This window comes from Lemur catta, chromosome 15, assembly GCF_020740605.2.
Source record: "Lemur catta isolate mLemCat1 chromosome 15, mLemCat1.pri, whole genome shotgun sequence".
In the NCBI taxonomy this organism is placed as follows: domain Eukaryota; kingdom Metazoa; phylum Chordata; class Mammalia; order Primates; family Lemuridae; genus Lemur; species Lemur catta.
Genome location: NC_059142.1, coordinates 42,701,999 through 42,726,092, shown reverse-complemented (window position 1 = coordinate 42,726,092; position 24,094 = coordinate 42,701,999). Strand labels below are relative to the sequence as shown.

General features: G+C 54.5%; 2 protein-coding genes across 16 annotated transcripts in view; both read right to left on the bottom strand.

The window, feature by feature from the left end:
* The window catches only part of MAPT (microtubule associated protein tau), a 96,807-nt gene that overhangs the window by 14,712 nt on the left and 58,001 nt on the right, over nt 1-24,094 (bottom strand). For 6 of the 15 annotated variants that reach the window (XM_045525918.1, XM_045525920.1, XM_045525914.1 and 3 more), the window contains 4 exons: nt 23,371-23,436; nt 16,470-16,525; nt 12,871-12,994; nt 9,335-9,600 (listed from right to left, as the gene is read on the bottom strand). In XM_045525918.1, the coding sequence (XP_045381874.1) occupies nt 9,335-9,600; nt 12,871-12,994; nt 16,470-16,525; nt 23,371-23,436 (512 nt within the window). Of the gene's footprint in view, nt 1-6,423; nt 7,330-9,334; nt 9,601-12,870; nt 12,995-14,058; nt 14,248-16,469; nt 16,526-19,237; nt 20,264-23,370; nt 23,437-24,094 lie in introns of those variants that run through there. The other 9 variants (XM_045525905.1, XM_045525907.1, XM_045525913.1 and 6 more) reach the window with 3 other exon arrangements.
* Nucleotides 5,601-6,943, bottom strand: STH (saitohin). Its single transcript, XM_045525180.1, is given in 3 exon segments — nt 5,601-6,262; nt 6,265-6,495; nt 6,922-6,943. Coding segments are annotated over 3 exon segments (354 nt in total). The 3' UTR covers nt 5,601-6,161.

Here is a 24,094-nt window from a genome sequence, read left to right as displayed (position 1 = left end):
GAGCATTCTCTATGGTATATAGTCATCAGAGCATTATTTTTAATAATATGCCCTGTTCCATTTTGTAAACACTGTTCCTTCGATATCAAACATTTGTATTGATTCCATTTTAAATAATACAGATGGCCTCCCATGAACATCTTTCTGCAAGGAATTTTTTCCATATTATGGATTTTTATAGCATAGAATCCTGGAATAGAATTTCTGGAGCAAAGTTATAAATATTCCAAAAACTCTCAGTGCAGCTCTCCAAATGGCTTTCTAAAAGGGTTAGATTAACGTTCCCTGTGAGCACTTTTGAGAAAGCCAACTTCCCCACGTTGCTGCCAGCATGGGGTATTTAAAACATGCTTTTGCTTATTTCTTTGACCAAAATAAACGAACCTGCGTGGTTGGCTTATTTTGCATTTCTCTGATTATTACTGAAATTGCTCCTTTACCCTTTTTGCTGGTAGGTGTATTTTTTTCTAACATACAAATGTTTACATTTTTTACATATGCAAATTCTTCGTTTGTAATTTCTACTCTGGTTTTTGGTTTTGTTTTGTTTTTTTTTGAGGCAGACTCTCGCTTTGTTGCCCAGGCTAGAGTGCTGTGGCATCAGCCTGGCTCACAGCAACCTCAAACTCCTGGGCTCAAGTGATCCTTCTGCCTCAGCCTCCCAAGTAGCTGGGACTACAGGCATGCGCCACCATGCCCGGCTAATTTTTTCTATATATTTTTAGTTGTCCAGCTAATTTCTTTCTATTTTTAGTACAGACGGGGTCTCGCTCTTACTCAGGCTGGTCTTGAATTCCTGACCTGGAGTGATCCTCCCACCTCGGCCTCCCAGAGTGCTAGGATTACAGGTGTGAGCCACCTCGCCTGGCCTACTCTGGTTTTTAAATGTACAAACCACCCCTCCTTTAGAGTTGAATAAATATCTCATTCCATGTCACTATTCTTGCCCACTATCCCCCTCCTTAGGGACAACGAGGCCACTGGAGGCCCAGAGAGGTTCCGCGATTTTCTCAGGTCAGAAGAAGCCACAGAAGAATCCAGACCTGGGTGTTCCTGTAGCCGTGGGCTATCTGTGTGACAACAAATTTCTCCTGGTCTGTCCTCAAGGCTATTGCCTCATAAGTCAGAAAAAAACAATACTTCTTGGTGAACATTCAAATTCTCTCCTGACTTCGGGGAGACATTGCAACAGTGCCTCACTGGGCAAGAAGGTGAGACAGGCTTTCTCATGAAGCTCCTCAAGAAGTTACTGTCACCCTCTGCATATGTCTTGGAATCAATTCATGCCACCTTTAAAAATCTGAAGGTGGCGTGAACTGATCTTCTTTGGGGATCATTTTTTATTTATCACTTTTCATCACATAAGTCCCAGAAGCAGATTTGCCTGCTTTCAAAAAGGAATGGGAGCAGTTTAGAATTGAGAAAACACACACTCACAATAACAAAACAAGAAAATTTAAAGAATAATGTTAGAAGGGGAGGTCATCGAGACTGACAATTACAAGACTGATCATTACAATTAGTTCTGAGCTTCCTGGAAGCCAGGGCAAAAAGGAAAACCTGATGGGTTACATCATTCTCCTTATCTGACAAAGAAAACTGACCAGTTTTTCAAGGAAGATAATTTGTTTTCTGCACTAAACCATAAAAGAAACTAATCAAATGAATCAAAGGACATTAAGCAATAACAGTGCCTGCAACATACATAGAAATGTTTTTTCCATGTGGCTTTTTCTTGTTCCAACCCCACAAAAAAGGCCACAAGCTTTTGTGGGATTTGGCAATAGACACAAGGATATTTACAAAGCAGACCTGAATTAACATTAGTTGTCACATTAAGTTACCACCCTTTATAGCATCTTAGATTTACAAAAGGAAGAGAAAAGGGTAGTGGTTGGCATTATGAAATTGGAATCCTGAAATTTAACGTCTCAGCTAGAGTAACACGTACATATCGCCCCTGGGCCCTGGGTAGACACTGAGAATACCCATTAGAGGAGAGAACAATGATTTGGCAGCTCTGAAGTTTGATCAGGGGAACTCCTAGTTAGGAGAGAAATTTCTGTGGTCAGGCTTTGACCCTAGAGGAGAGGCAGCGGTGCTAGGGGTGGGTCTACTTGGCTTAATCCATTTCCTGGAGGACCCAAAACAGTCCCAAGCCCAATCTGGGTTCAGATCTCTGGAGGCTGCTCTGAAGGGCCTAACGCCCCCTCCCTGGCCCCGGGCCTCCAGGCACCCCCACCCCCACCCCATAGAAGCTCCCAGGCTGGCCAGGCATGGCCGTCCCTGGCACTTGCTGGGCTGGGCTTCGCCTAACCAGGCCCAGTGCAATGGTCCAGTGGGAATTCAACCTGGGGTGGGCACTGGACACCCCCACAAGCCTTCTCTTAAGTCCAAGGTATTCAGCCTGGGAACACACAGAGGAGAACCTAGTCCCGCCAAGTCAACTGGCCAAAGAAGGGATCACATAACAGGGGAGAGTCACTTTTAGAATTATTTACACTGTCCTTTCAACAGTGACCGCCTCAAGCTCTTTAAAATGATTTGGTTTACACGAGATTTTTCAGAAGCACAGAGGTACAGGGAGAGGTGCCCAGAGTATCAGCATTACAGGGCTGTCTCAGAGGAGGGACACTCAGTTCACTGCAGGCAAACTATCCCAGGTACAAATTCACTTTATTTATTCCACATAAATGTTGTATGCTTTTTTTTTTCTAAGAGATGGGGTCTCGCTATGTTGCCCAGGCTGGTCTTGAACTCATAGGCTCAAGCGATCCTCCTGCCTTGGCCTTCGGAGTCACTGGAATTACAGTTACACCTATACTTTTAAAAGTGACAACTGGGACTTTGTTAATAAGTATAATATACTTTTAAAACACATCAGTTCTCTGTAATGGTCAGTGGTGAATGAGAAGGGGAGGAGATTGAAGAGGGGTGGAAGGAGAGAGAAATGGATCAGAGAGATGGGCAGCCTCACACACATTTAATTAAAGAGAGAAAAACAACACAGAACCAAGCCCCAGCCACCCAGGCGGAGTCCCGGGACGGAGACCACGATCGCGGCATCCTACCGCCATCTGGTGGCCGCCTAGAACATTGCAGCCCAAGGCTCTCAAACCCCACAGCTCTGGTAGGCTCCGCCCTGCCTCCGGCCTTTGCATCCAAACTACTGGCCTGGACATCCTCAGGGGAAGTGACTTTAGCTCCATCTGCTCAGAGCCAACCAGGCTGCCCCATGCTCGGGCCCCGGTGCCCTTTCCTGGCCATGACCCTGCACACTTGTCCCCCCACTTGGAAGCCACAGGGATTCCCAGTTCTGACCATGCAGCCTCCACCCGCCCAGCAGGTGCCCAGAGCCTGCCTCCCTCATCCCGCACGGCCCACTGACAGCTGAGCCGCGCCTGGCGGCGGGACGCCCTCCACCAGCTGCGAACTCTGCTTCGAGCTCAGAGCCGCAGCCTGAACGCCGCCCCGCTGCCCCCGGGCCTGGCTTCAGCTCACTTTCGCTCTGAAGATCTCCACGTTCCAGTTTTCTACTGTCCCTGAATGACCAGCGACGCAGAAAAGTCTTGAATTTCCAAGTATTTGTGGTAATGTTGGAGATACTTTTACAATTAAGTTCTGGTATATTACGCTGTGGTTAGAGAACAAACGAGTGCAATTTCTCCTTATCAACATTATAGGTATTTTTTCCTTATGGCCGGAATAGATCTGAACTCTTAACACTAGGGAAACCGCCGTCAGATAGCTGAATTGCTGGCATTTGTCTGCTAGCTTCCCCTTCCCAATTATATGCACTTCTGCCTCTTACTTTATGACCATATACTGTTATTTAACACCTCCAGTTACAACTGAATTTCTCACAGTTTTTTTAATCTGATTATAAATGTTTTCACATTAGAAAATTTGGGAAGGAAGGCGAAAGCCCAGAAAAAGAGAATCCTTCCCAATCCCTGAGTCATAATTGGCATTGCCATGTTTTCTTTGTCATCTATATTTTTACTTTTTATATAGAGAGTAGGCATAAGCTACATAATTTGTACAATGTTATTCTTTTAATAGTGTAACAATTTATAATTTTTATAATTATAAAAATTCTTAGGCCAGGTGTGATGTGCACCTATAGTCCCAGATACTTGGGAGGCTGAGGCAGGAGGATCGCTTGAGCCCAGGAGATGGAGGCTACAGTGAGCTAGGCTGACGCCACAGCACTCTAGCCTAGGCAACAGAGCAAGACTCTATCTCAAAAAAAAATTATTTTCAAAGATAATTTTTCATGGCTATGTAATATTTCATACTATGGCATCACCATTAATTATCTCTCTATTGTTAGACATTTAGCTTGTTTTATTGTGTTGTTTTGTTTTGTGATTGTAAATAGAACTTGATGCTCAGTTTTGTGCTTAAAGCTTTTCTGAATCTCAGGTTTTCTTTGTTTGCACAATTATCACACAGCACTTGTTGTGTGTCAGGTTCTATGGGAGGCCACAGGGCCACCTGGCCAGGCCTTCAGTCTAGGCCAGAGGAAGGCAACATGAGATCCTTCGACAGATCACTGATTTAGTAGAACTAAACTGTGCAATAGAACATTCCTTCATTATATGCAAAAGGACTGCACTGATTTGCACCCTCGCCAGGATGTATAGATGCTGATTTCACATCAGTCACACTCTTGGTGGGTAATTAAAAACATGTTTTAAATGCTGGTCCTCTGTCTTTGTCTGGATACCTCATCCCCACCCCCACACGCCAAACAGGGCTGGGACACACTCGGGGAGGGGGACGCAGGACACAGGGCCTAGCCGGCTTGGATCTGAGCTGACTGAGGAGCCAGGCACATGGAATCTGCACATCAGAACAGAGCTGGGACCAAAAGAGGCAAATTAGTCACCAGATCCAGAGTGCACGGAGGCCCCATTGTTGAGGTTGAGAGCAGAGGTCAGCAGGTAAGAATCCAGGGACGCTGAGTCTTGGCCTGGACTGGACACTGGAAACACCTGGGCAGGCCCCCCTCAATCGCAGTGGGGCTGGGGGAGGCTCGGGCACCAGGGTGCTGGGAGGAATCCCCACCCCCAGATCTCTTTTGCAGTCAGGATGGAGAACGGCTGCCCAGAACTCATGGGCAGGGTTGGGATTAGGGTGGGGGTCAGGGTTATGGTTGGGGATAGGGTCAGGTTTAGGGTTAGGGTCAGGGTTAGGGTTGGGGTTAGGGTCAAGGTTAGAGTAAGGTCAGAGTTAGGGTCAGGTTTAGGGTTAGGGTTGGGGTTAGTATGTTTAGGGCCACCGTCAGGGTTGGGGTCAGGGTCAGGGTTAAGGTCTTGGTTAGGGTTAGGGTTAGGGCTGCTCTCTGGGCTCCCTGCCTAGCTTGGGTCCCTTCTTCCCTCCTATCCCCATAGTTAGTCGACCCAGCTTGTTCTCCAGTGTGGCCAACTGATTATCTGCATTTTCTTTTAAAAATAATTCCGTTTGGGGACTCTTATAGCAATACCTGTTCACTGTAGCAAATCATGAAAACAGAAAGTACATAGAGAAACCTGATATTTTACATTTTTTCCAGCCAATGATTTACATCGACCTCCTGCCAATTTCAGCCCCCCAGGTTCACGGACACGATTGGCCTCCTGCTCTGGCCTCCCGCCCTTCCCTTTTCCGCGTGGGCGTCTATTCCAGGGGCCAAGTTATTCTTCAGACTCCTACAGCTTTGCCCCTCTTGTAGCCGAGCAAACATTTATTGAGTACTTACTGGGTGTTGGGCAATCAGTGAGGCCACGGGGACCCAAAGATCTAGTGCAACCTTCTGGAACCTTCAGTCCAATCCAGAAGGAGGAGGCATGAGACCTTCCAACAGCGCACTTTAAAGGCCTTATCCACGGACCCCACATGCCTTTTTTTCTTTTCATTTTCCTGGAGATTAGCGTGTTGGTTGTACTTACGGTTGAGGGTGTCTTCATTTCAGACAATTTCTTAGGCTTTCATGGCATTTCAGGGAGGCTGTGACTATGTCCTCGGCAACTTGTCCACACTTCCTCTCCCCAGATAGCCCAAGGAAAGTCAGGAGATCTGGACGTGCCATGTCTAGCCAGTGTGGCCAAGTCCTAACCTGGGGGCACCTTTCGTCCCTTGCCACTCTTGGCATCAAATCACCCAACTCCTCTCCCCTCCTAGACGTGGGCAGGGCAGCCCTTGGGCCCACGTCCCTGGGGGCAGGTCCAGCCCTGAAAGGGGCCATCGATGGAAAGCTGTGGTCCCCGTCCAGCCTTAGTCTGCTGCTCTCAGCAGACCTACAAGTGCCGTGCAGAACGGTGCCTACACCCTGCAAGCCAAGCTCAGATGAACTCACGGCTGACAGGGGAGCCGGCCCCAATGCCAAACTCAGGGCTCTGTTTCTGGCGACCTGAATCATCCGCTCATACAGGTGCAGAGTTAAATCAACCCGGCGTTCAAAGGGGGCTTCGCCACCGCACAGCCTGGCGGGGGCTGCAAAGACGCCCGAGACTCAGCCTGCACCTTCAGTTGTGGCCGGGGCTGGGGAGAGGCGGACACGTGTCCCCTGCAGTCGGGGCTCTCTCAGCTGCGTGGAAAAGGGAAATCCAGGAAGGCTTCTTAAAGGAGATAACATCTGAAACTAGGTTTGAGGGATGGAAGTGATAAGGAGGGAAGGACATTCCAGGCAGATGAAGTAAGCGAGGAGGGAGTGAGCAAAGCGCCCCAGTGCGACGTGGCAGGAACCAGGGGTGGGTGTGGAGAAGGGGGCGAAGCCCAGAGGGGAAGCAGCAGATTCTTCTGAGGAAGGGGAGGCCGCTGGGCAGAGTCCTGGTCGGGCCAAGGTCCAGCACTAGGGGTCTGATGGGGGCAGAGAAGATTCCAGAGATGCAGCAAGAATCTGGAGGCAAGAATAGGGATGGTGAGAGCAGAAGGGACGAGCTGGGGCAGAGGCCAGCATGTGATCCTGGCGGTGGCCGGGATGTGGGAGGCGTGACGTGTCTGCCTCAGGTCACAGTGCTTTGCAGGTGCTGCCTGTCATGTGACGTCATGGGAAGGCCCTGGCTGTGTCTGGATGCAGTCTGGGTGGCTGAAGCAGGACACTGGGGGACACAGGTGGGTCATGCGAGAGAGGGCGGGAAGGGCCAGCAGGGCCTGGGAAGGTCCGCAGCAGCGCCAAGGCCGGGTGCCCTGGAGAATGACGGTCACGGTGGTCCTGAGCTGGAGCTTCCAGGTGGCTTCTGAGCAGTGAGTGAGCACTGGGCAGTCAGGACACGGAGTCCGGGGTGGCAGATCGGGGCGGCTTCCCACAGCTGCGAGTTCCTCCCGGAGGCCCCTGACCCGGCACTGGAGGGGCAACCAATGAACCTTTTCTTTTAAAAGCTACGCACAGCCCCGAGCGGGGAGACGCAGGACCTTTGGTTTAACAGGAGTATTTGCCACCGGGAGGGAGACGGAAGGAGGCTCTCTCCTCTCCGGCCTCCCGCGTTCCAGGGGCCTTTCACCTGTCCCTACGGCCACAGGTGAGCCACCATCCATCCTTTCCCTGACGCCACGGGGTACTCGGGGCACAGCCGCGCGTGGGGCACTCAGAGGTGCTCGCTGAGCGGACGCCCTGCCGGCCTGACCGCGCGCTTCCCCCTCGAGGCCGCAGCGCTGCAGCCCACACTTGTTCCAGGTGGGGGTCCCCGTCCCTGCACGGTGGTGGCAGTGGCGGGTGTGTCTGCCTGAGCGTGGGGGCAGTGCCGTGGGCTGGGGGAGAGCTGGCGGTCACCATTGTCTTGCTGTAATGAGTCCCTGTGACCCTGCTGGTCACAGCCACACAGTCTCCTTAACGGTGGAGAACCAACCGGCTGTGTAGAGTTTAGTTTTCATTTTTCGAAATGAGGGCGCATGGTCACAATGTGCTGTGAGAAGGGGGCACACCCAGGACACTCCAAGCGCCGAGGGAGGGGTGCGGAACACCAGGTGAAAACCTCCTGCTGCCAGGGAAACCCTCTCTCTGGGGCTCCCCACAGCTTCACAGAGGGGTCGACTTCAAGCCAACACCCAGAGCAGTGACCCCAGAGTCCCTTCTGGGAGGAGGCGGGCACAGGACGCCCAGGCACACACTGCAGCAGGAGCTCCCGCGGCCCAGGACCAAGCCGGGTGGGCCAAAGGCTGTACTAAAACCAGAGCAAGGGGCTCGGGACCCTCCGGGTTCTTTGACCCCAAGAGGTTGCCTGGGTCCTTGAGGATTGGAGAGGCCCAGGGAGGCTCTATGGGAAGCAAAGTACAGGGTTCAAGGTCAGGGCCCACCCGGACCGATGGCCACCCTGCCCTAGCAGTGACCCAGGCTCCGGGCCAAGAGCGATTCAACAGCACAGAGAGCCGCCGCTGCAGGGCAGGCCGCTGTCCCCACCAACAGGGAAGTGTTGGCTCGGGGTTTAGTGCCCACAAACAGCCCGGCCCGAAGGCCCAGCCCATCTGTAGCCTCGAGAGCAGAGCCATGGTCCCCTGTACCCCACAGCACCTCTTCTTCTCCCTTCTCCGCCCTCTCTCAGCCCCCAGCACCTCAGAGTGTGACTCCATTTGGAGACAGGGCCTCTCAGGAGGTGACTAAGTTAAAACGAGGTCATTAGGGTGGGCCCTGATCCTATAGGATCAGTGTCCTTATCAGAAGAAGATCAGGACACAGAGAGACACGGGAGCCTGCTCAGAGTAAAGACCACATGACAGGGAGGAGGTGGCCCCCTGCACGCCCGGAGAGGGGCCTCAGAAGTCACCTGTCAACACCTTGATCTCAGAGTTGGAGCCTTGGAACCGAGAGGAAATAAATTTCTGCTGTGTAACTGCGGTACTTCGCGTGCCAGCCCTAACAACCTCAGACCAGGGACACAGGGACAAGAGGGGGTGGCCTGGGCCGCCTCTGGCCCTCAGAAGCCCGTGCTGCTCCATCTTTAGGGAGCCTGAGGATGTCACGAGTGCCTGCCCACCCCCGGAAAAATCAATTGATCAAAAGGCAACCCTCGAATTTCCCCAGAATTGAGCATTCAAGAGAAACCTGATCTGAGCAGTTGCCCAACAGACGCCAGAGATGCCACCTACAGACTGTGTCACGTCCTAAGCACGAGGCAGGCGGGGACCCGCTGTGGTGCCCCCACGCGGAGAGCCCCAGGCCCTGGAGCCGCAGCCCAGCCATCTCTGTCCCACTAGCAGGGACCTTCTCTCCCTGAGCAGGGACCTCACGGCGTGGGGGTGACCCAATAAAGGACTGAACCACGCCCGCCCGAGCCTCCTTCCTTGAGGAGGTCTGGGGGTGCTGGGTGAGGGCGGGAGCCCAGCCCAGGGTGGGGGAGCCGCACGCGCTTACCTTCCCGCCTCCTGGCTGGTGCTTCAGGTTTTCGGTGGAGCCAATCTTGGACCTGACGTTCTTCAGGTCTGGCATGGGCACAGGGGCCGTCTGCAGGCGGCTCTTGGCGGACGACGGTGACTTGGGTGGAGTGCGGACCACTGCCACCTTCTTGGGCTCCCGGGTGGGCGGCGTCGGCAGGGAAGGTGTGCGGGAGCGGCTGCCAGGAGTGCCCGGGGAGCCAGGGCTGCTGTAGCCACTGCGGTCCCCAGATTTGGGAGGTTCACCTGGGAAGGGAGGAAGGAACGGAGTGAAGCCAGGACTCGGGTGGTGCGGGGGTTGGGGGGGTCAGAAAGGCCCCAGGGGCTGCCTGTCTCGGGGGTCCATTCCCAGGCTCACGGCTGGGTTAGGCAGGTGGGAACAAGGTCGAAAGCTCAGCCACACCGGCAGGGGAACCCCTGAGTCCAACTCTGGAGAAGCCCCTTGTCCCTGGTCACCCAGGGCCGAGCACCCCATTTCTCCAGAAAGCAACAGAGTGGCTGTCAAAGGACCCCCAACGTCCCCTCCCAGAGAGGCGACCAACTCTGCCCCATGGTCCTGGGTCAAGAGATGGGCTCCAACTAGCTGTGTGGTCTCAGAAAAGTCACTTCCCCTCTCTGAGCTCAGAGGCCTCAACTTGAAAATGGAAACATTAATAATTATAATGCCTGTGCGGGAGGCTCCAGGCCACAGCGTGTGTGAAGAAGCGTTGCAAAACTCTAGTCCGACTCTGTGGGGCCTTTACCCTGAATAAGGGAGACGCGGTGACAGGATGCAGCTGCCGCCCTCAAGCCTGGGCCCATGTGACCCTTTACTCACAGGGTGAATGAAGTTCAGGGCTCTGCCCACCTCCCTGACTGGTCTGTGGAGCCTGGGCTCGTGTCTCTGGGTCCCCAGCTCTCCAGACAAGCCATGCCGCTCTGTGCCGCTGCGTCCTGCCCGGCTGTTCCCTCCCCAAGAACGTCCTTCCCTGCGCATGGCAAATACCAAGGCGCCTGTACCTCTCCAAGCACTGCCAGGAGGGCTCCTGCCCTGTCCCCTCCTCTCCCAGCAGACTCTGTCCCTCCCTCCTCTGGACGTCCCTCACCCCCAAACTTGCTCCTGTGTCTGCACTTCCCACGCGCCCGGTACATTCAGCAGTTCACTATTCTGTCTGCTCACAGACCAGCGCTTCTCAAAGCCGGGCCCACGGACCCCTGCGGCAGAATCTCTGGAGCTTTGGAGGAGGCAGTGGGACTTGTAAAATGCAGATTTCTGGGCCCCTTCTGGCTCTGATACAGCAGAATCTCTAGGGGTGGGGCCTGCAAAGCTGGTTTTTCTCAAGCTCCCCAGGGGGCCCTGATCAGCCTGAAGTCTGAGAACCCCCAGCTCAGGAGTGCCAAGGTGCGCGTGGCTCCCCCAGCGCTGAGCACCCCGGCTCTAAGCGCCCCGCGGCGGTGCCCCGGCCCCAGGGCCGACCAGGAGGCGGCCGCCCTCTGCCTGAAGCGCCCCTGCAGCCAGTGGGCGACTTGAAAGTGAAGAGTTAGCACCGTTTTTTAGAGTTTGAATTTCCATGTCTTGGACATCCCTAAAGTAGTCAAGCTCTGTGGCAACAGGACGAACGAAGCCTTTTCTCCTTTCTACATAAGGAAACAACAGATGAGGCCTCTGCCTCCGGGCTCAGCCCCTCTGCCTCCTCGGCCTCCCTTGCTCCTGCCTCCCTGGCGGTGGCGGCTCAAATCCTTTCCGCCTCTTCCTTGCAGAGTGACTTTGGGCAAGTCGCTTACGCTCCCTACGCCTGTGTTTGGAGACTGGATGTCGGAGCAGGTAGCGTCCAGTGTGGCATCTGGTGCTCACATCGTGGGTGTCTCGTGAAGGCCAGTGAGAATTTCACGCCTTGGCTGGGGACGGGCCAAACCCCCAGCACCTCCAAATACCCGCAAATACCTTGAGCCACCTGCTGCCCCACCCAACCCCCACAGCCCTTGGCCGTGGCCGTGACCCTGGAGTAGGCGAGCACACGCGGGTCAGAAAGTGCGTCACACAGACGTATCTGCGCAGACCACACGGGAGAAGAGAAGCAGGAGTTCAGGCTGTTCTGTCCGCAGGCCCAGCGTGTGACACCTCTAGAAACAAGCCCACCAGCCAGCACGCAGAGGGAGCCGCCCCCAGGCCAAGCGGGCTCAGAATTACCTCTCTCAGATTTTGCCCCTGCAGGGGGTGGTTTGCTCTGCACTTGCTTCCTAGCTTAAAGAGAAAAATCCACATAAGCCTCATTATAACCAGGCCTTGGTGAGACCTGCACGCGGCCCCCGGCAGCCCATCTAGCGCGGGACAGGGAGGCAGGGGATGGGTTTGGGGAGCAGGGCCCGTTCTAGCGGGGAAACAAGGTTAGAGGGACCCAGCGGGGAGGACCTGCCCACCTGCAGGCGGCCACCGGGGAGCAGGTAAGACCCAAAGAGCAATGCATGTCCTCGTTTCAGGCTGTTGAAAAGCACGAGTGGACTGGCATAGTGTTAAGTGGAAAAAAGGCAGAATCTAACCCGCATATGAAACGCAATCAGTCGGCCTTAATGAGCAGCCGTCCTTGCAGGCGCCACCCCGCCAAACACGTGGGTAAAATGCCACACGCAGCCGGTGGCGGGCAGGCTCTGCCAGGCTCCCCGCCCCCGGCGGGAGAGAATCGGCATCACCAAGACTCAGGCCAGGCTTTGGCCACCGGCCACCGCCCACCGCAAGGGCCACAGGGTCCACTACCGGGGAGCAAATGCAGCCTTGACACCTCCTGAGTTGTGCAGAATCTAAACCCAGCTGCTTGGAACAGGTCACCAGGGCAGTGGGAGAGGGGACGTTCCCAGCCAGGCTGTCCCTAGTGCCCAAAGAGGGACTGTCCTCCGTGGCACCCCTGGATGCAAAGCCTTGCCAGGTGCTCAGAACCAGGGCGTTACGCACAGGGGCCCAGGGGAACGGCACGGCGTGTGACTACCCAGCTAGGACCCTCAGGTTTGGCCAGAGGATTCCTAGAATCCTGGCAAGTTAAGCTGCCCAGGGGCCGAGCCCTGTGTGAGGTGACCCGGGGTGACCTGCCCAGGCTGCTGCTCTGTCTCCAGGGAGGCAGCACCACGCGTCTCACTGGGGGACTGAAACACCCTCCCTGGAGCCCCGGTCTGGGGCCAGAGAAGCTCAGAGAAGCCCCTTTCCTGCCACTTTTAGTCACATGACTACATTTTCCTCCTGCTTAAAATGAGCCAGTTAGACCGTGCCAAGCAAACTCTCAGAACCCCCATTTCTTCGTTGGTACAAAGTGGGGGTTTGATCTCTGCCTCAGAAATCAGAAGGTTTAAGAAGGAAATGAGCACTGAGCTGCCCAGTTAACTGCGAGGCAATGCCCGGAGACCGGGGCTGTGGATGTCGGGGCCTCCTGGGCCGATGGCTGGGCCTGCCGGGGGCTCAAGGGCACATTCTCCCTCAAGGGGACTGAGGTTCAAGGGCACATTCTCCCTCAAAGGGACTGAGGTTCAAGGGCACATTCTCCTTACCAGAGCCAGGCGGTGTCTTTGGGGCGGGCGGGGTTTTTGCTGGAATCCTGGTGGCATTAGCCCCTTTCTGGCCTGGAGGGGCCGCTCCCCGGGGTGTGGCGATCTTCGTTTTACCATCAGCCCCCTGTGGACAATCAGGGCAGAGTGGTTTTTATCACTGGGAAAAGTTACTGTCACCGAGGTCAACACCAGCCCCACCCAGCACCTTGACTCAAAGTGAGGCTGAGGCTGGGGGACCCTTTGCCTCCCAGATGCAACAACGTCTCCTACAAACACAAGGATTTGCAGGGCACACAGCCCCACAGCCCCGCCCAGATGCCAGGTGCCCTGGGACCATTTCCTCCCAGAAGAATCGTGCACATTTGTTGTCTGCATGAGTCGTGCTGGCGTATTTTATAAAAAGACAACGGAGCTCATAGCAACGATCAGGGTCACTGTCCACTCGGTGTCGACCAATGTGCAGGACATGAGTGGGCCACGCCTATGTGGACCCCCATCTTTCGACTCTAATTATGAATTTATTTGACTGATGGTGGTTGGTTTCACCAGAGGCCCTTGGAGACACTGTTTGTTGAAAACCGGACCAAGGAGCGTTAAACAGACCTAGTTAGGTCACTAGGTCGTATTCTTTTGTTCTCTCCCCAAACCCTTGAGTGACCCAGGTCTCGGTAACTCCCCGGGTGCGCTAAGAGCCCTTGGCAGCGAACACCAGCATCCGCTAGCAACCGGCCGGAGGGTGGAGCAACTGTGGGCGCAGCAGTCTGCTGAGCCTGGGCACTGCCTGGCACTGCTTCCCCAGGAGACGACCTTTCGACATAACACGAACTCAGAAAAGAAACCGACATTAACCAAGGACCACAAGATGGTGCGGGAGGTGTGAGCTGGGGGGTGATGCTGCCTAGCCCAAGTGAGGGCAATTTGGAAGTGCTCCTGGTCATCAAAGTCGGGAATGGACAAGGGAACCCACCTAGAGTGGCGATTTTCAAACCAGGGTCCCACTGGGTGCCTTAAGGGGTGCTGAGAGGCATGGCTCTGTGCCCCCTTCCCCTCCTCGCCCAGAACCCGGGCTATTCTACATGGCGCTTCTATGTCTGCGCTGCCCTGAAGAAAGGTCTTTGAGGCTGAAAACACAAACATTTGCCAACCACAGTAGAGCAGCCTGCATCTTTGCAAAGGTGGTTTCCTTACCTTGCGTTTCATCTCCTTCGCTCCAGAACCGCCAGTTCGGGAAGAGACGTGTTTAGGAGAGGAAGGTGGCTCTGGGCACACGGCAGGGCTGGAGGGTTGGATCAGAGGGTCTGAGCTACCAGGAGTGGGGCGTTGGGGGCTAAGGCAAGGCCTATTTTTCAGGGTTTTAGCAGAGGAAGGTGTGGATGTCTTAAACATAAACATAAATAAAATCAAAATAAAAGTCAGCACATGAAGTAGGAAACAAACTGAAAAAAGGACAGTAACTGAAAATAACTAAGACAGTAGTGGTTTAAAGCAGGGACCTCCACGCTGTGCGGGTCACGTACCCTCATCAGCCCTCCCGATCAGTGGGGACGGGAAGGTGGCTGCGCTCCCTGATCACAGGTATTTACCCGCCAAGGACATACACTACAACGCCAGTACACGGGGTACGCGACTGAACTCACATGGCAGAACTTGTAAAAGAGGAGATGAAAAATGAATAGAAGTTCTAGTATGTTCTTTCTCCAGCCCAGGGGATCTTCCTGTGTCCCCGACATTGGAGACCACTGGGTTAAAGGTGCTTCATATGAGTACTTGGAAGGAGATCACCAAGGTACCTGAGTCTTAGGGTGTTTCTCAAGAAAGCGTCCCCAATGTGACATGCGTCAGAGTGTCCCACTTTCTACTCAAGTTCAGGTGAAGCTGCTGCCTGCCCAACCCTGGGTCCCCTTCCACCACTCTGGTAGAATAATGCTAAAAGGAGGATGGTGGCTGCCCCAAGTCTTGAAGATTCTGTCTGGCACAACTTAGGTTCCTTACACACACACACGCACACACACGCACACACACACACACACACACACGCTCACACGTACGCACACATCCCTTCCGGTTAAACTCTCAAATGGAACTAACATTAACACTATCTGGCGAATCCCGATCTGGCCAATGTTAACTTCGGAACAGGTTCCACATAAAGAAAGAGCCTGGGGACGCTCTCAGGGAGGGAGCTGTCCCCTTGAGCAAGGTCACCTGAAGGGTGGTGGCTGACACCCATGGTTTGTCCTAACTGCCTCTGGGGAACTTTGACCGGGAAGAAGAGGCTGGGTCTAGGGGTGGTCCAGGAGGGAGGCAGAGCCACAGAGCCCGGTCCTGACCTAGATGTCACTGTGCCTCTTAAGTGTTTCCTCACTGCTCTTAAATTCCCCATGGAGGTGGCTGAGACCCTGTCTGGAGCCAGCCTCAGTGAGGAGAGCCCAAGAGAAGGGGCCGCAGTGAGAGGGGAGGGACACAGCCTGTGGCCCTGGGCTGGTGACAAGGAAGAAAAGCTGGGGGTGAGCAGTGGCGACTGCTCCTTCCCTTGCTGTGCAAGGCCCCTCTCCACCTGGCCAAGGTTTGTAACAGAGCTGACCCCTTACCACGCTGTGAGCAACTGCAGGGCAGGGCTGTTGTACCCCTGAATGAATGAATGAATGAATGAATGAATGTGTGCATGAGGCCAGTGTCCCTGCCCTGCACCACATGTGCATCAGGATTGACGAGCAGCTGTCACCTGCGCTTCAGGCATCCAGGGCAGAGCTCCCCAAGCCCCCGCGGACCTCCCGCTGCCTCGCCGGGCAAGGACTTAGTGACAGCCAGCCCTGACTCTGCCTGGGGCAGGCACTTCCAGGAGTGGCCGACGTGCCACCGACACACAGAGCTTCATCTACATCTGGAGACCCCTCGGCGCTCCAGTGCTGATTAACGTTCAGGTGTTTCCAACAGAATTGATACTGGAAATCTGAGATGCCTTTAAGAAAAATGGGTCTCATCTAGGGCCATGGAGGGATTTTCCAGGAAAAACAGGGCTGTGCAGTTAGGGGAGCATTTCCAAGGTGCAAAGTCACTGAGGTAGTAAACTCAGGTGACATGGAACGATGAGGACGGGGAGGGTCTGGCTGCGGTTTCTGTGGTGAGCAGGCTGCTTCCTCCACTGTCCTTAGGTTGGTTTTCAAACATACCTTCATTTACTGTCAGGGTCTCATTTACTTATTTATTTTTTTGAGACAGGGTCTTGCTCTGTCACCCAGGCTAGAGTACAGCGGCCTTATCATAGCTCACTGCAACCTCAGACTCGTGGGCTCAAGAGATCCTCCTGCCTCAGCCTCCTGAATAGCTGGGACTACGGGCCCAGAGTGTCATTTAAACTATGCTAAGGAACCTGCAATTAGGAGCATTAATTCATTAACCTGTTGGCTGCCCTTCCCTGGCATTAACTATCACAAAGCTAAATGCCGGACTTTTGACTGCACAAAAACACAATGCACTTTAAATAACAGCTGTGCACGTCAGTGATACACGCTCTCCAAGTCACACGTGGGACTGAGCTCAGACATCGCACAGAGAGCACAGCTGCTCCATGAACTTGACCAGCACCGTCTGCTTACCTTGGCTTTTTTGTCATCGCTTCCAGTCCCGTCTTTGCCTTTACTGACCATGCGGGCTGATAAAACAGAAAATGAGAATGTGCGTTACACCCCTTTCCACGGTGCATGGGAACAGCCCCTGTGGTTAGGCCGGCTTCTCCGGGATCAGGCCGTGTTTCGTTCAGTTGTGTTTGGTGGAAACCCCGCGGGTTTTCTTTCCCCTTGAACCTGCTAGGTCACCCATTGTTAGTACAAACACAGCACACGGGGTCATTGCTCGGAACAACCTGGCAAGAGCAGGCTGGCTGAGGGTGGGGCCATGCAGAAGGGACGCAGCGGAGACTGTCACGGGTCCACACTGGCACAGAGGCTGTCTAAGGAAGGAGGACAGTGCAGGCTCCCCCACCCACAGGCTCCTTCCAGGTCTCTGCCAGGGTCAGCCCCACTCCACGGATGGGGTTAGCTCAGCCAGGCTCTGGCCTCCTTCCTGCAAGATCCAAGGGTCAGGGCAGGCGAGCTGTCTACCCTGTGGCCAGGTTGGCCTTGGTTTCCTGTGAGGATCCTGCTAACCCTCTCGGGCCTTGGGGACTGGCTGGAACCCCCTCCCATTCCTCTGCCACATGGGGCAAGCCTGCCAGTGGTCCCAATGCCCTCCCTCTTGGCCATCTTATGCTGACCACCCCACCCCTATTCCTGGTCACCTGCCCCAGGATAGGAGAGAGCCTGGCAGGGATGTCTTTGTCCCCTCGTTGCTGGTTGCACCCCCAGAACCTGCCCCTCACCGATGGGGCATCAGCCACCAGTCCTAGCTGCTCCCAGACGAGCCCAGCCAGCCCTGAGTCAGCCCCGTGGGCTTCTGACCACCCACAGGCCTCTGAAGGGGACTGTCCCCGCTGCTTCCCCAAATTAGCTACACACTAGTTATCATCAAACATCCCACAATGACGCCGGCTTCTGTGTTTAGGAAGCCACACCCCTCAGTGAGCCATCTGCCAGCGTCACCTGTAACTCATCCTTTCCCTTCTGTTGACAGTCATCATTGAAAACTGATTATAGATTTTATTCTCTGGTTTCATGACCATATTCCCCCTGCCCCAAGGACAATGGGGCCTCTTGGAGCTTCTCACCGGCTACAGTAGGCTGGATTTCTAGAGGGACCAGCGTTGACGACTCAGCCCAGAGGTTTCCAACTTTACTGTGCAGCTGATCACCTGGAGAGGTTGCTAAAATACAGACTCCTGGGCCCACGCCATGACTGGGTCATAAGCCTAATGTGGCACCCAGGAATCTGCATTTTAATAAGAGCCCCAGGTGAACCTGACTCACACGTTCCTTCCTTTGCCCAAATCCACCAGCATCATCCATGCCGCAACAAAAGCATCCACTACATCAGCATTTCCCAAGTTGGGGTAGTACTGAACAGTCACTCTTTCTAGGAGATATTAGCAGGGGAGATCAAATAAATTTGGGAAATCCCCACTATGTTACCTTCTCAGAGGGTCACGATGTGCATTAGTACATTAAAGGCTTCGACAAGTCCTGCAGCAGAAAACCTAAACTTTGTATAGCCCGTTTTTTCCAAACCCATTGGGCAGTGGAACTCTCTTTTCCCCCTGGACACACCTATTAACATCTGGTGGACCAGTATTCAATAAAACATCGTTTCAGGAAACATTGTAGCAAGCTCTCAAGTCACGGTTATTTGTCCCCTAATGTTTTGGAATTCAAAATAGGATATAGGATATTTTTTTTCCTGTCCTAAATTTTAAGCACAGGTTCCTTTACATCTATATTTCAAAGTTTTCTCTATAAGTACAACCTAATCAAAATTTAACAGATGTTTGCAACTGTGAGGTTAAGTAGCATCAATTTCTGGGCCCTGCAAATAATTCTAAAATGCTAAGGGTCCCAAACCTATGAATGAACCTGCCTTGTGGCCACGAGTCCTCCCCTGCAGCTGTGGTCGTGATCCCGAGGGCTCAGGATGGGGCCCAGCTGGGGCCCCTGTGATGTCAGCATAGGGACCGTCGTTCCCTGCTCAGGGAGGAGGCACTTTGGACCAGGAAGGTTTTGTTTGTACTCAGGGTCTCTCTCCTGCTGCAAGGCAGGGCAGGCTGGGGTGGGGCAGGGGTGTTGGGCCAAAGGCTCAGCGTGGGCTCCCGGGCACCTCCAGATGTTGTGTGAGTGTATCGCCTGCTGCGTGTGCCTCCGCATCTCTGCGTTGGGAGTGCACACTCCAGCACCTTCTGGAAGGCACTGTGAGGTGTGGGAAGGGTGTGCCTCGCAGAGCAGCCCTCCCTGGATTCTGAACCTGGCTCTGTCCCTTACAAGCTATTTTACCTCTCTGAGCATCAGTTCCCTCATCTGCAAAGCGGGGCTAATTATGCCTGCTTGGGAGGGTTGGAGGATTCTAGACGATGAATTTAAGGCACATAATAAACACCCAGAAACAGGGCCACTGTTATCGTCTCTGTGGAGCACCCCCAGCCTCCTGTGGGCTGACAGGCTGCTGTGGATAAACCTGGCGGCCAGAGAACTGAACCGGGCGGGGAGCACCGGGTGGGGGTGCTGGTGACATGCAGAGTGGCAGGCAAGCGTGAAGGGACACGTGCTGCCAGAGCCTGAGCCACAGGAGGAGGCCGAGGGAGGGAGCAGGGTGCCCAGGTGTTGGTTTAGTGGCGTCCTCGGAACCTTGGAAGCAGCAGGAGTCAGGAGGAAGCTCAGCGTGCCGCAGCCTGGGTGGCACAGGAGGTCCCCAGGGAAGGGGTGAGGGAGCTCAAGACACAGACCTTTGAGCTGCGGGACCCGGCTGACCGGCTTCCCCCGCAGGCCAGCGGCAGGCCGCTTTTCAGAGGGTTCTGGAAGGTCAGCCTCTTTTGTGTCTTCTCCCAAGGAGGGGCCCGGGGTCCCCAGCTCCTCTCTGGGGGCCCCTGGAAACGCAGCCGTTGCCAAGTCCAGCTCTGAGCGCGCCTGCTCCTTCTGCACATTGGCTTTGATTTCCACGTGGAACGTGAACTCGGGGGCCGAGTCCTGCTCTTGGGCACCGGGCCTGTCGGGCTCTGAGGCTGGGGTCTCTGCAGACACTTTGGAGAGGAGGTCGGCGGGGAGGGGCACGGCACCTGCAGCGGGGAACCCCGGCACGCCGGCGGCTTCTCTGGAGACTCTCTGGAAGGGTGGCCCATCAGGGGTGGGGGAGGCCTGGGGCGAGGACTCGTCCACGTCGCGGTCTTCATCCTCCTCTTCCTCGCCCCACAGCCTCTCTTTGTCCCCAGCCCCCTTCGGGAGCAGCCCCTGCAGGTGCTTTGGCAGCTCAGAGCCACGGCGGCTCCCCTCTGTGTCCTCAGGTCCTGTCCCCGAAGGCCAGTGTGTGGCCTCTCTGGGGCCCTCGGGCAGTGGGGGAGCCCCGGGCATGACAGACACCGGCTGGTGGCTCGGGCCTGGGGTCCCCGTGTCTGGGGTCTCGCCTCCGCGGCGCCCTGGCTCCCCAAGGACACTTTCCCGGACAACCTCGGTGCTCTCGGGCTCCGTGCGGAGATGCCCAGGGGGGACAAGCTTGGCTCGGGACCTCCCTTCTGGTCCCCACTCCTGCGGGGGCTCCTGAGGGCCTCCTGCTGCGGGGGGTGCCGGGCAAAGGGGGCGCTGCTGAGGAGGGCGAGTGGTCAGCGGGACGGGAGCTTCCAGCTGCGTCTCCCCCAGAGGCGGCACTGGCACCCCGGAAGCCTCTCCACCGAGTCGGGGCCCGATGTGAGGGCCAAGCGCAGGGGCCAGGGGCCTCTCTGGTGCCTCCCTCCGCTGGCCCGGAACTCTCCACTGCTCTGCGTGGGACAGGCAGCGGCGGCAAATGTTAGCAAGGGCACATTCATGGTCTGAGGGGGGACACTGCTCTGGACATAAGCACATTTCATGGGCATCTCAAGCCCCCCTAACAGAGACAGGAGCACAGCTCTGGGCCCATATCGCTGCCTTGGTTTGCTTGGAATGGAAGCTCCCTTGGTCTCTCTGCCACCCACTCTCTGGGCGACCCTGGGTGAGCACCTCCCCTCTCGGGGCCTCAGTGTTCTCATCTGTGAAGTGGGAGCTTGGACCTGGGGACCCTCTAGGATGGGCGTTATTCCTCTGCCTGTCGACGGGCTCTGGCTGGACACGGAGCAGGCCAGCGCGTCTGGGGCTGCCCTGGGCTTAATGCTCCAGGGCCACAGAGGCTTCTCCCCTCCCCAGGGAATTCGAGTCTCCCCAGGATTCTGGCCTCTAGGTGGGACCTGGCTTGGGTGCAGCAAGGATCCCCTTCCCTCTCCCTCTCTTTCCCTGCTTCTCTTTTTGGTAAATGAAATCAGTGCCAGAAACAAATCCTGCCTCAAGCCCGTTCTCTGATAGATTTGGGGAAAATCCAAAATTGTGATCATCGAGGATCGAGTCTTGACTAACAGACCTGCCGTAGGATTCCCAGAACAGAAGCACCACCCAGATCCACCCAGTCACCGACCACAGACGGGCCTCTGGCACAGGGGGCGTTAGGCCGTGTGGCAGTAAAAGGCTCCGCGTGGCACAGTGACAGCCCTTGGGGACCACGGCTGGGCCCTGGCCACTCGACTTGCTGCACAACCTGGTTGATCCAGGGCACGCTTCATTTGTTTCTGGTTCGTTCATGTGACATTCATGTGACCCCCCTCTTTAAAGTATCTACCTATGAATTAAGGACAGGAGAATTATACTCTTTGGTTCTCCTAATAAGCACCCCTTGTTTTTATATCTATCTCCCAACTCTGAACATCCTGCCTAGTCCCAGCAGAACTCACACAACTCACCAGCTCTCCTTTAAATAAAACCTGTAACCCCCAAGGATTCGGGGTTTTGGAAAAGGAAGAGATTTGGATGAGGGGAGGGAGGAAGGTGACACGAGTGCAGTCACGGACACATACAGGTGACACGTGTGCCCAGCCCTTTCTCGCCAACCTAATCGAGGTCAGGGTGGTTGCTGTTGGCTCCCTGCCGAGAGGCGCGGCCACAGCTCGGTGTCCCCTCCCCACTGCGCCTGGCCAAGCTCAGGGCCGAGTTCACTTCCTGCTCCTAGAGTCGGCCACAGTGCCTAACACAGCAGGCGATCAATAAATGGATCCTACATGGATCGACTGGCGTCAAGAAAACAAGGTCTGCAGGTGCCTTATCACAGCCCTTGGTTAACCTCTGGGGAGGACAGCCCCGGTGACAGAGACAGCCCCGGTGCTCAGAGGAAAGACAGGCCAGGTCTCTGCTGCCTTCTAGAAAACGCTTTCCTCCCAGAGCTTTCTAGAAACTGCTCTTGACTGGGATGTTATACTCTAACCTACGACAAGACTTTAAGAAACCCCCATTGAAAAAGAGACAAGGGCCCCAAATATAAATGGTAAACACATCTCGAAGAGCCATCGATGCAGAACTGGACGGTGCGTGTGTGTGCCGACCGACAAACAACCCGACACAGTGCAAGTCACTCCTGGAGGAGGGCGTCAGGTTGGGAGAATGTTCTATGCAGTTCCCAGGACACTCTGAAGTGCTCAGTAAATATTAAACACAGCAGTCACTGGGGGCGGGGGAGTCCCAGGTAAACAAGAATCTGGACAAAAACACTCGTCCAGGTAAGTCCCCCGGCGGCCTCGGCAGGCCTGGTAAGGTCAACCCCCCGCCGTGAGCGGGGCGTGGGTGAGGCCCTCCCATATCTTACCCTCAGCTCCATCCCGAAACACCTTTTCTGTCTTAGCTACGTTATACCTATGTGATTCCGGGCTGCATAAACATTAAAAATTCAGTGAGCACAAAAGTAAAGGTTCCAGAAGAGCCAGCGGCTTGATCTTTGGGTTGCATGGAATATGTTTTGGGGGCATGCAGACACAGCCTGCACGAGAAATCTGTAGAAAACACTCCAATTCACTTCTTTTTATGGAAATAAACGATGATTTCTAGAGTCATGCTTAATGAAAGCCTCTAGTTTTACCTAAGTTGAAAAACATGAGCTAAGAGAAACGGGGGCCAGGATTCTAGTTATTTCGCACACAGACTGAGGTCCCCCTTACAGACTGATTGTCTGTTCTAACAGTTTTTAAAGCTCTTGTCAGCCTAAGAATGAAGACACGCCCTTCCGTGCCATGTGAGAGGAGAAACACCAGCTCACTGCGGGCTGTGACCCCTCTGGGAGCAGGACACCCTCAACCAGGCAACGTCTCCTAAAGCCAGATGGCACCAGTGGCGGCTGAACATTGGACAAATCCCATATCACTTTCTGGAAGAAAGAACAGTGTCTTCCCAGCTCTCTTGCAATCTAGAAGTTCCCACATTACAGAGGAGACTCAAGTTCATTTTTCTGTCAAATGACAGAAAACAAACCCAGCCACGTGTAGCCTATATCAGAGATCTCCATTTCCTAAACTTAGGAATCTCTAGGATTTTGAAAGTCTTAAAATGTTTATGGTAAATGATTACAGAAAGCTGCATTTCTTGAACACAACAGTTTGGTTCCTGAGAAGAAAATTATAATGAGGTTTGAAGTTTGCGCAGAGCAAGGCTCAAAAGCAATGTTTGGGGGTGATGCGGCTGAGGCCTCGCTCCCGGGCAGGCCGGAGGGCAGCCTGCAGGGAGAATCCCCCATCAGACATATTTGAGTTTCTGTTGGACATCACTCTCAATGCCCAGGCTGGACAAGGCCAGCTTCTTTCAGGACACTAAACACCTTAGGAATTACTCAGAAACGTTGTTAGAAAAAACCCCACAAGGGCTCTCTCTATATCTGAATAATCCACCTTTGATAAGAACCAACTCCCCAAAATCTCCTAGACTCACGAATGAGGGCCCAAGTCCATATTTTCCTTTCAGGGTGGAGCCCGTCTGAGTGTTCCCAGGTCCCTCCTCCCAGTCCCCAAGTCCTGGCAGGCAACCGTAGCCCACTGACCTTGGGTCACGTGTCCAGCGGCTTGGTCTTCCAGGTTGGGGGTGTCTCCAATGCCTGCTTCTTCAGCTGATTGAGGTGTCAGCAAATGCAGAGGATAAAAGCAAAGACAGTTATTGTTTGCTAGAAGCAAAGCTCTCTACATTTTCTGGTACTTTCCTAAAACATTCAGGAAAGCCACATCCCAAGAGAACCAGCTCTGGCTTCTCTGCCAATGTCATTGCTGAGGATGTTGATGATGAAAGATCACTAAACGAAACGCACGACACTCACACGCAGGCGTGGCTGTGATCTAGCAGGGGAGGCCTTCTCCACTGTGGGTCCAGGGTCCTGAATGCCTCACTCAGCAGGGACGCACAGGGTGGGTGAGGTCAGAGAGGCAGTTTGCTGCTGAGACACAGCCATGGGGGCCGTGTCCGAGCAGTGGCTGCGTCCCCAGCCCCAGCCAGCACGCCAGAGGGCAGGAGGCTCAAGGAACGACTGTGCCTGGGTGGCAGGTTCATAGCCAGGCACCACTGTGCACTCAGTGTCTCTGAGCCTATTTCCCCAGCTAGAGTCCCAGAGCGATGATACTGGTTTGTCTTGTAGGAGGACGGTGAGGGTTACTAAGAGAGTCTGCATGAACATGTTCAGCATCGTGCCCGGCATATGGCAGGTGACCTAAACTGTTAAGTTTCTTTTGTCCAAACTACTGGGCAAACCCCTTTAATGGCACGCCCAGAACAGG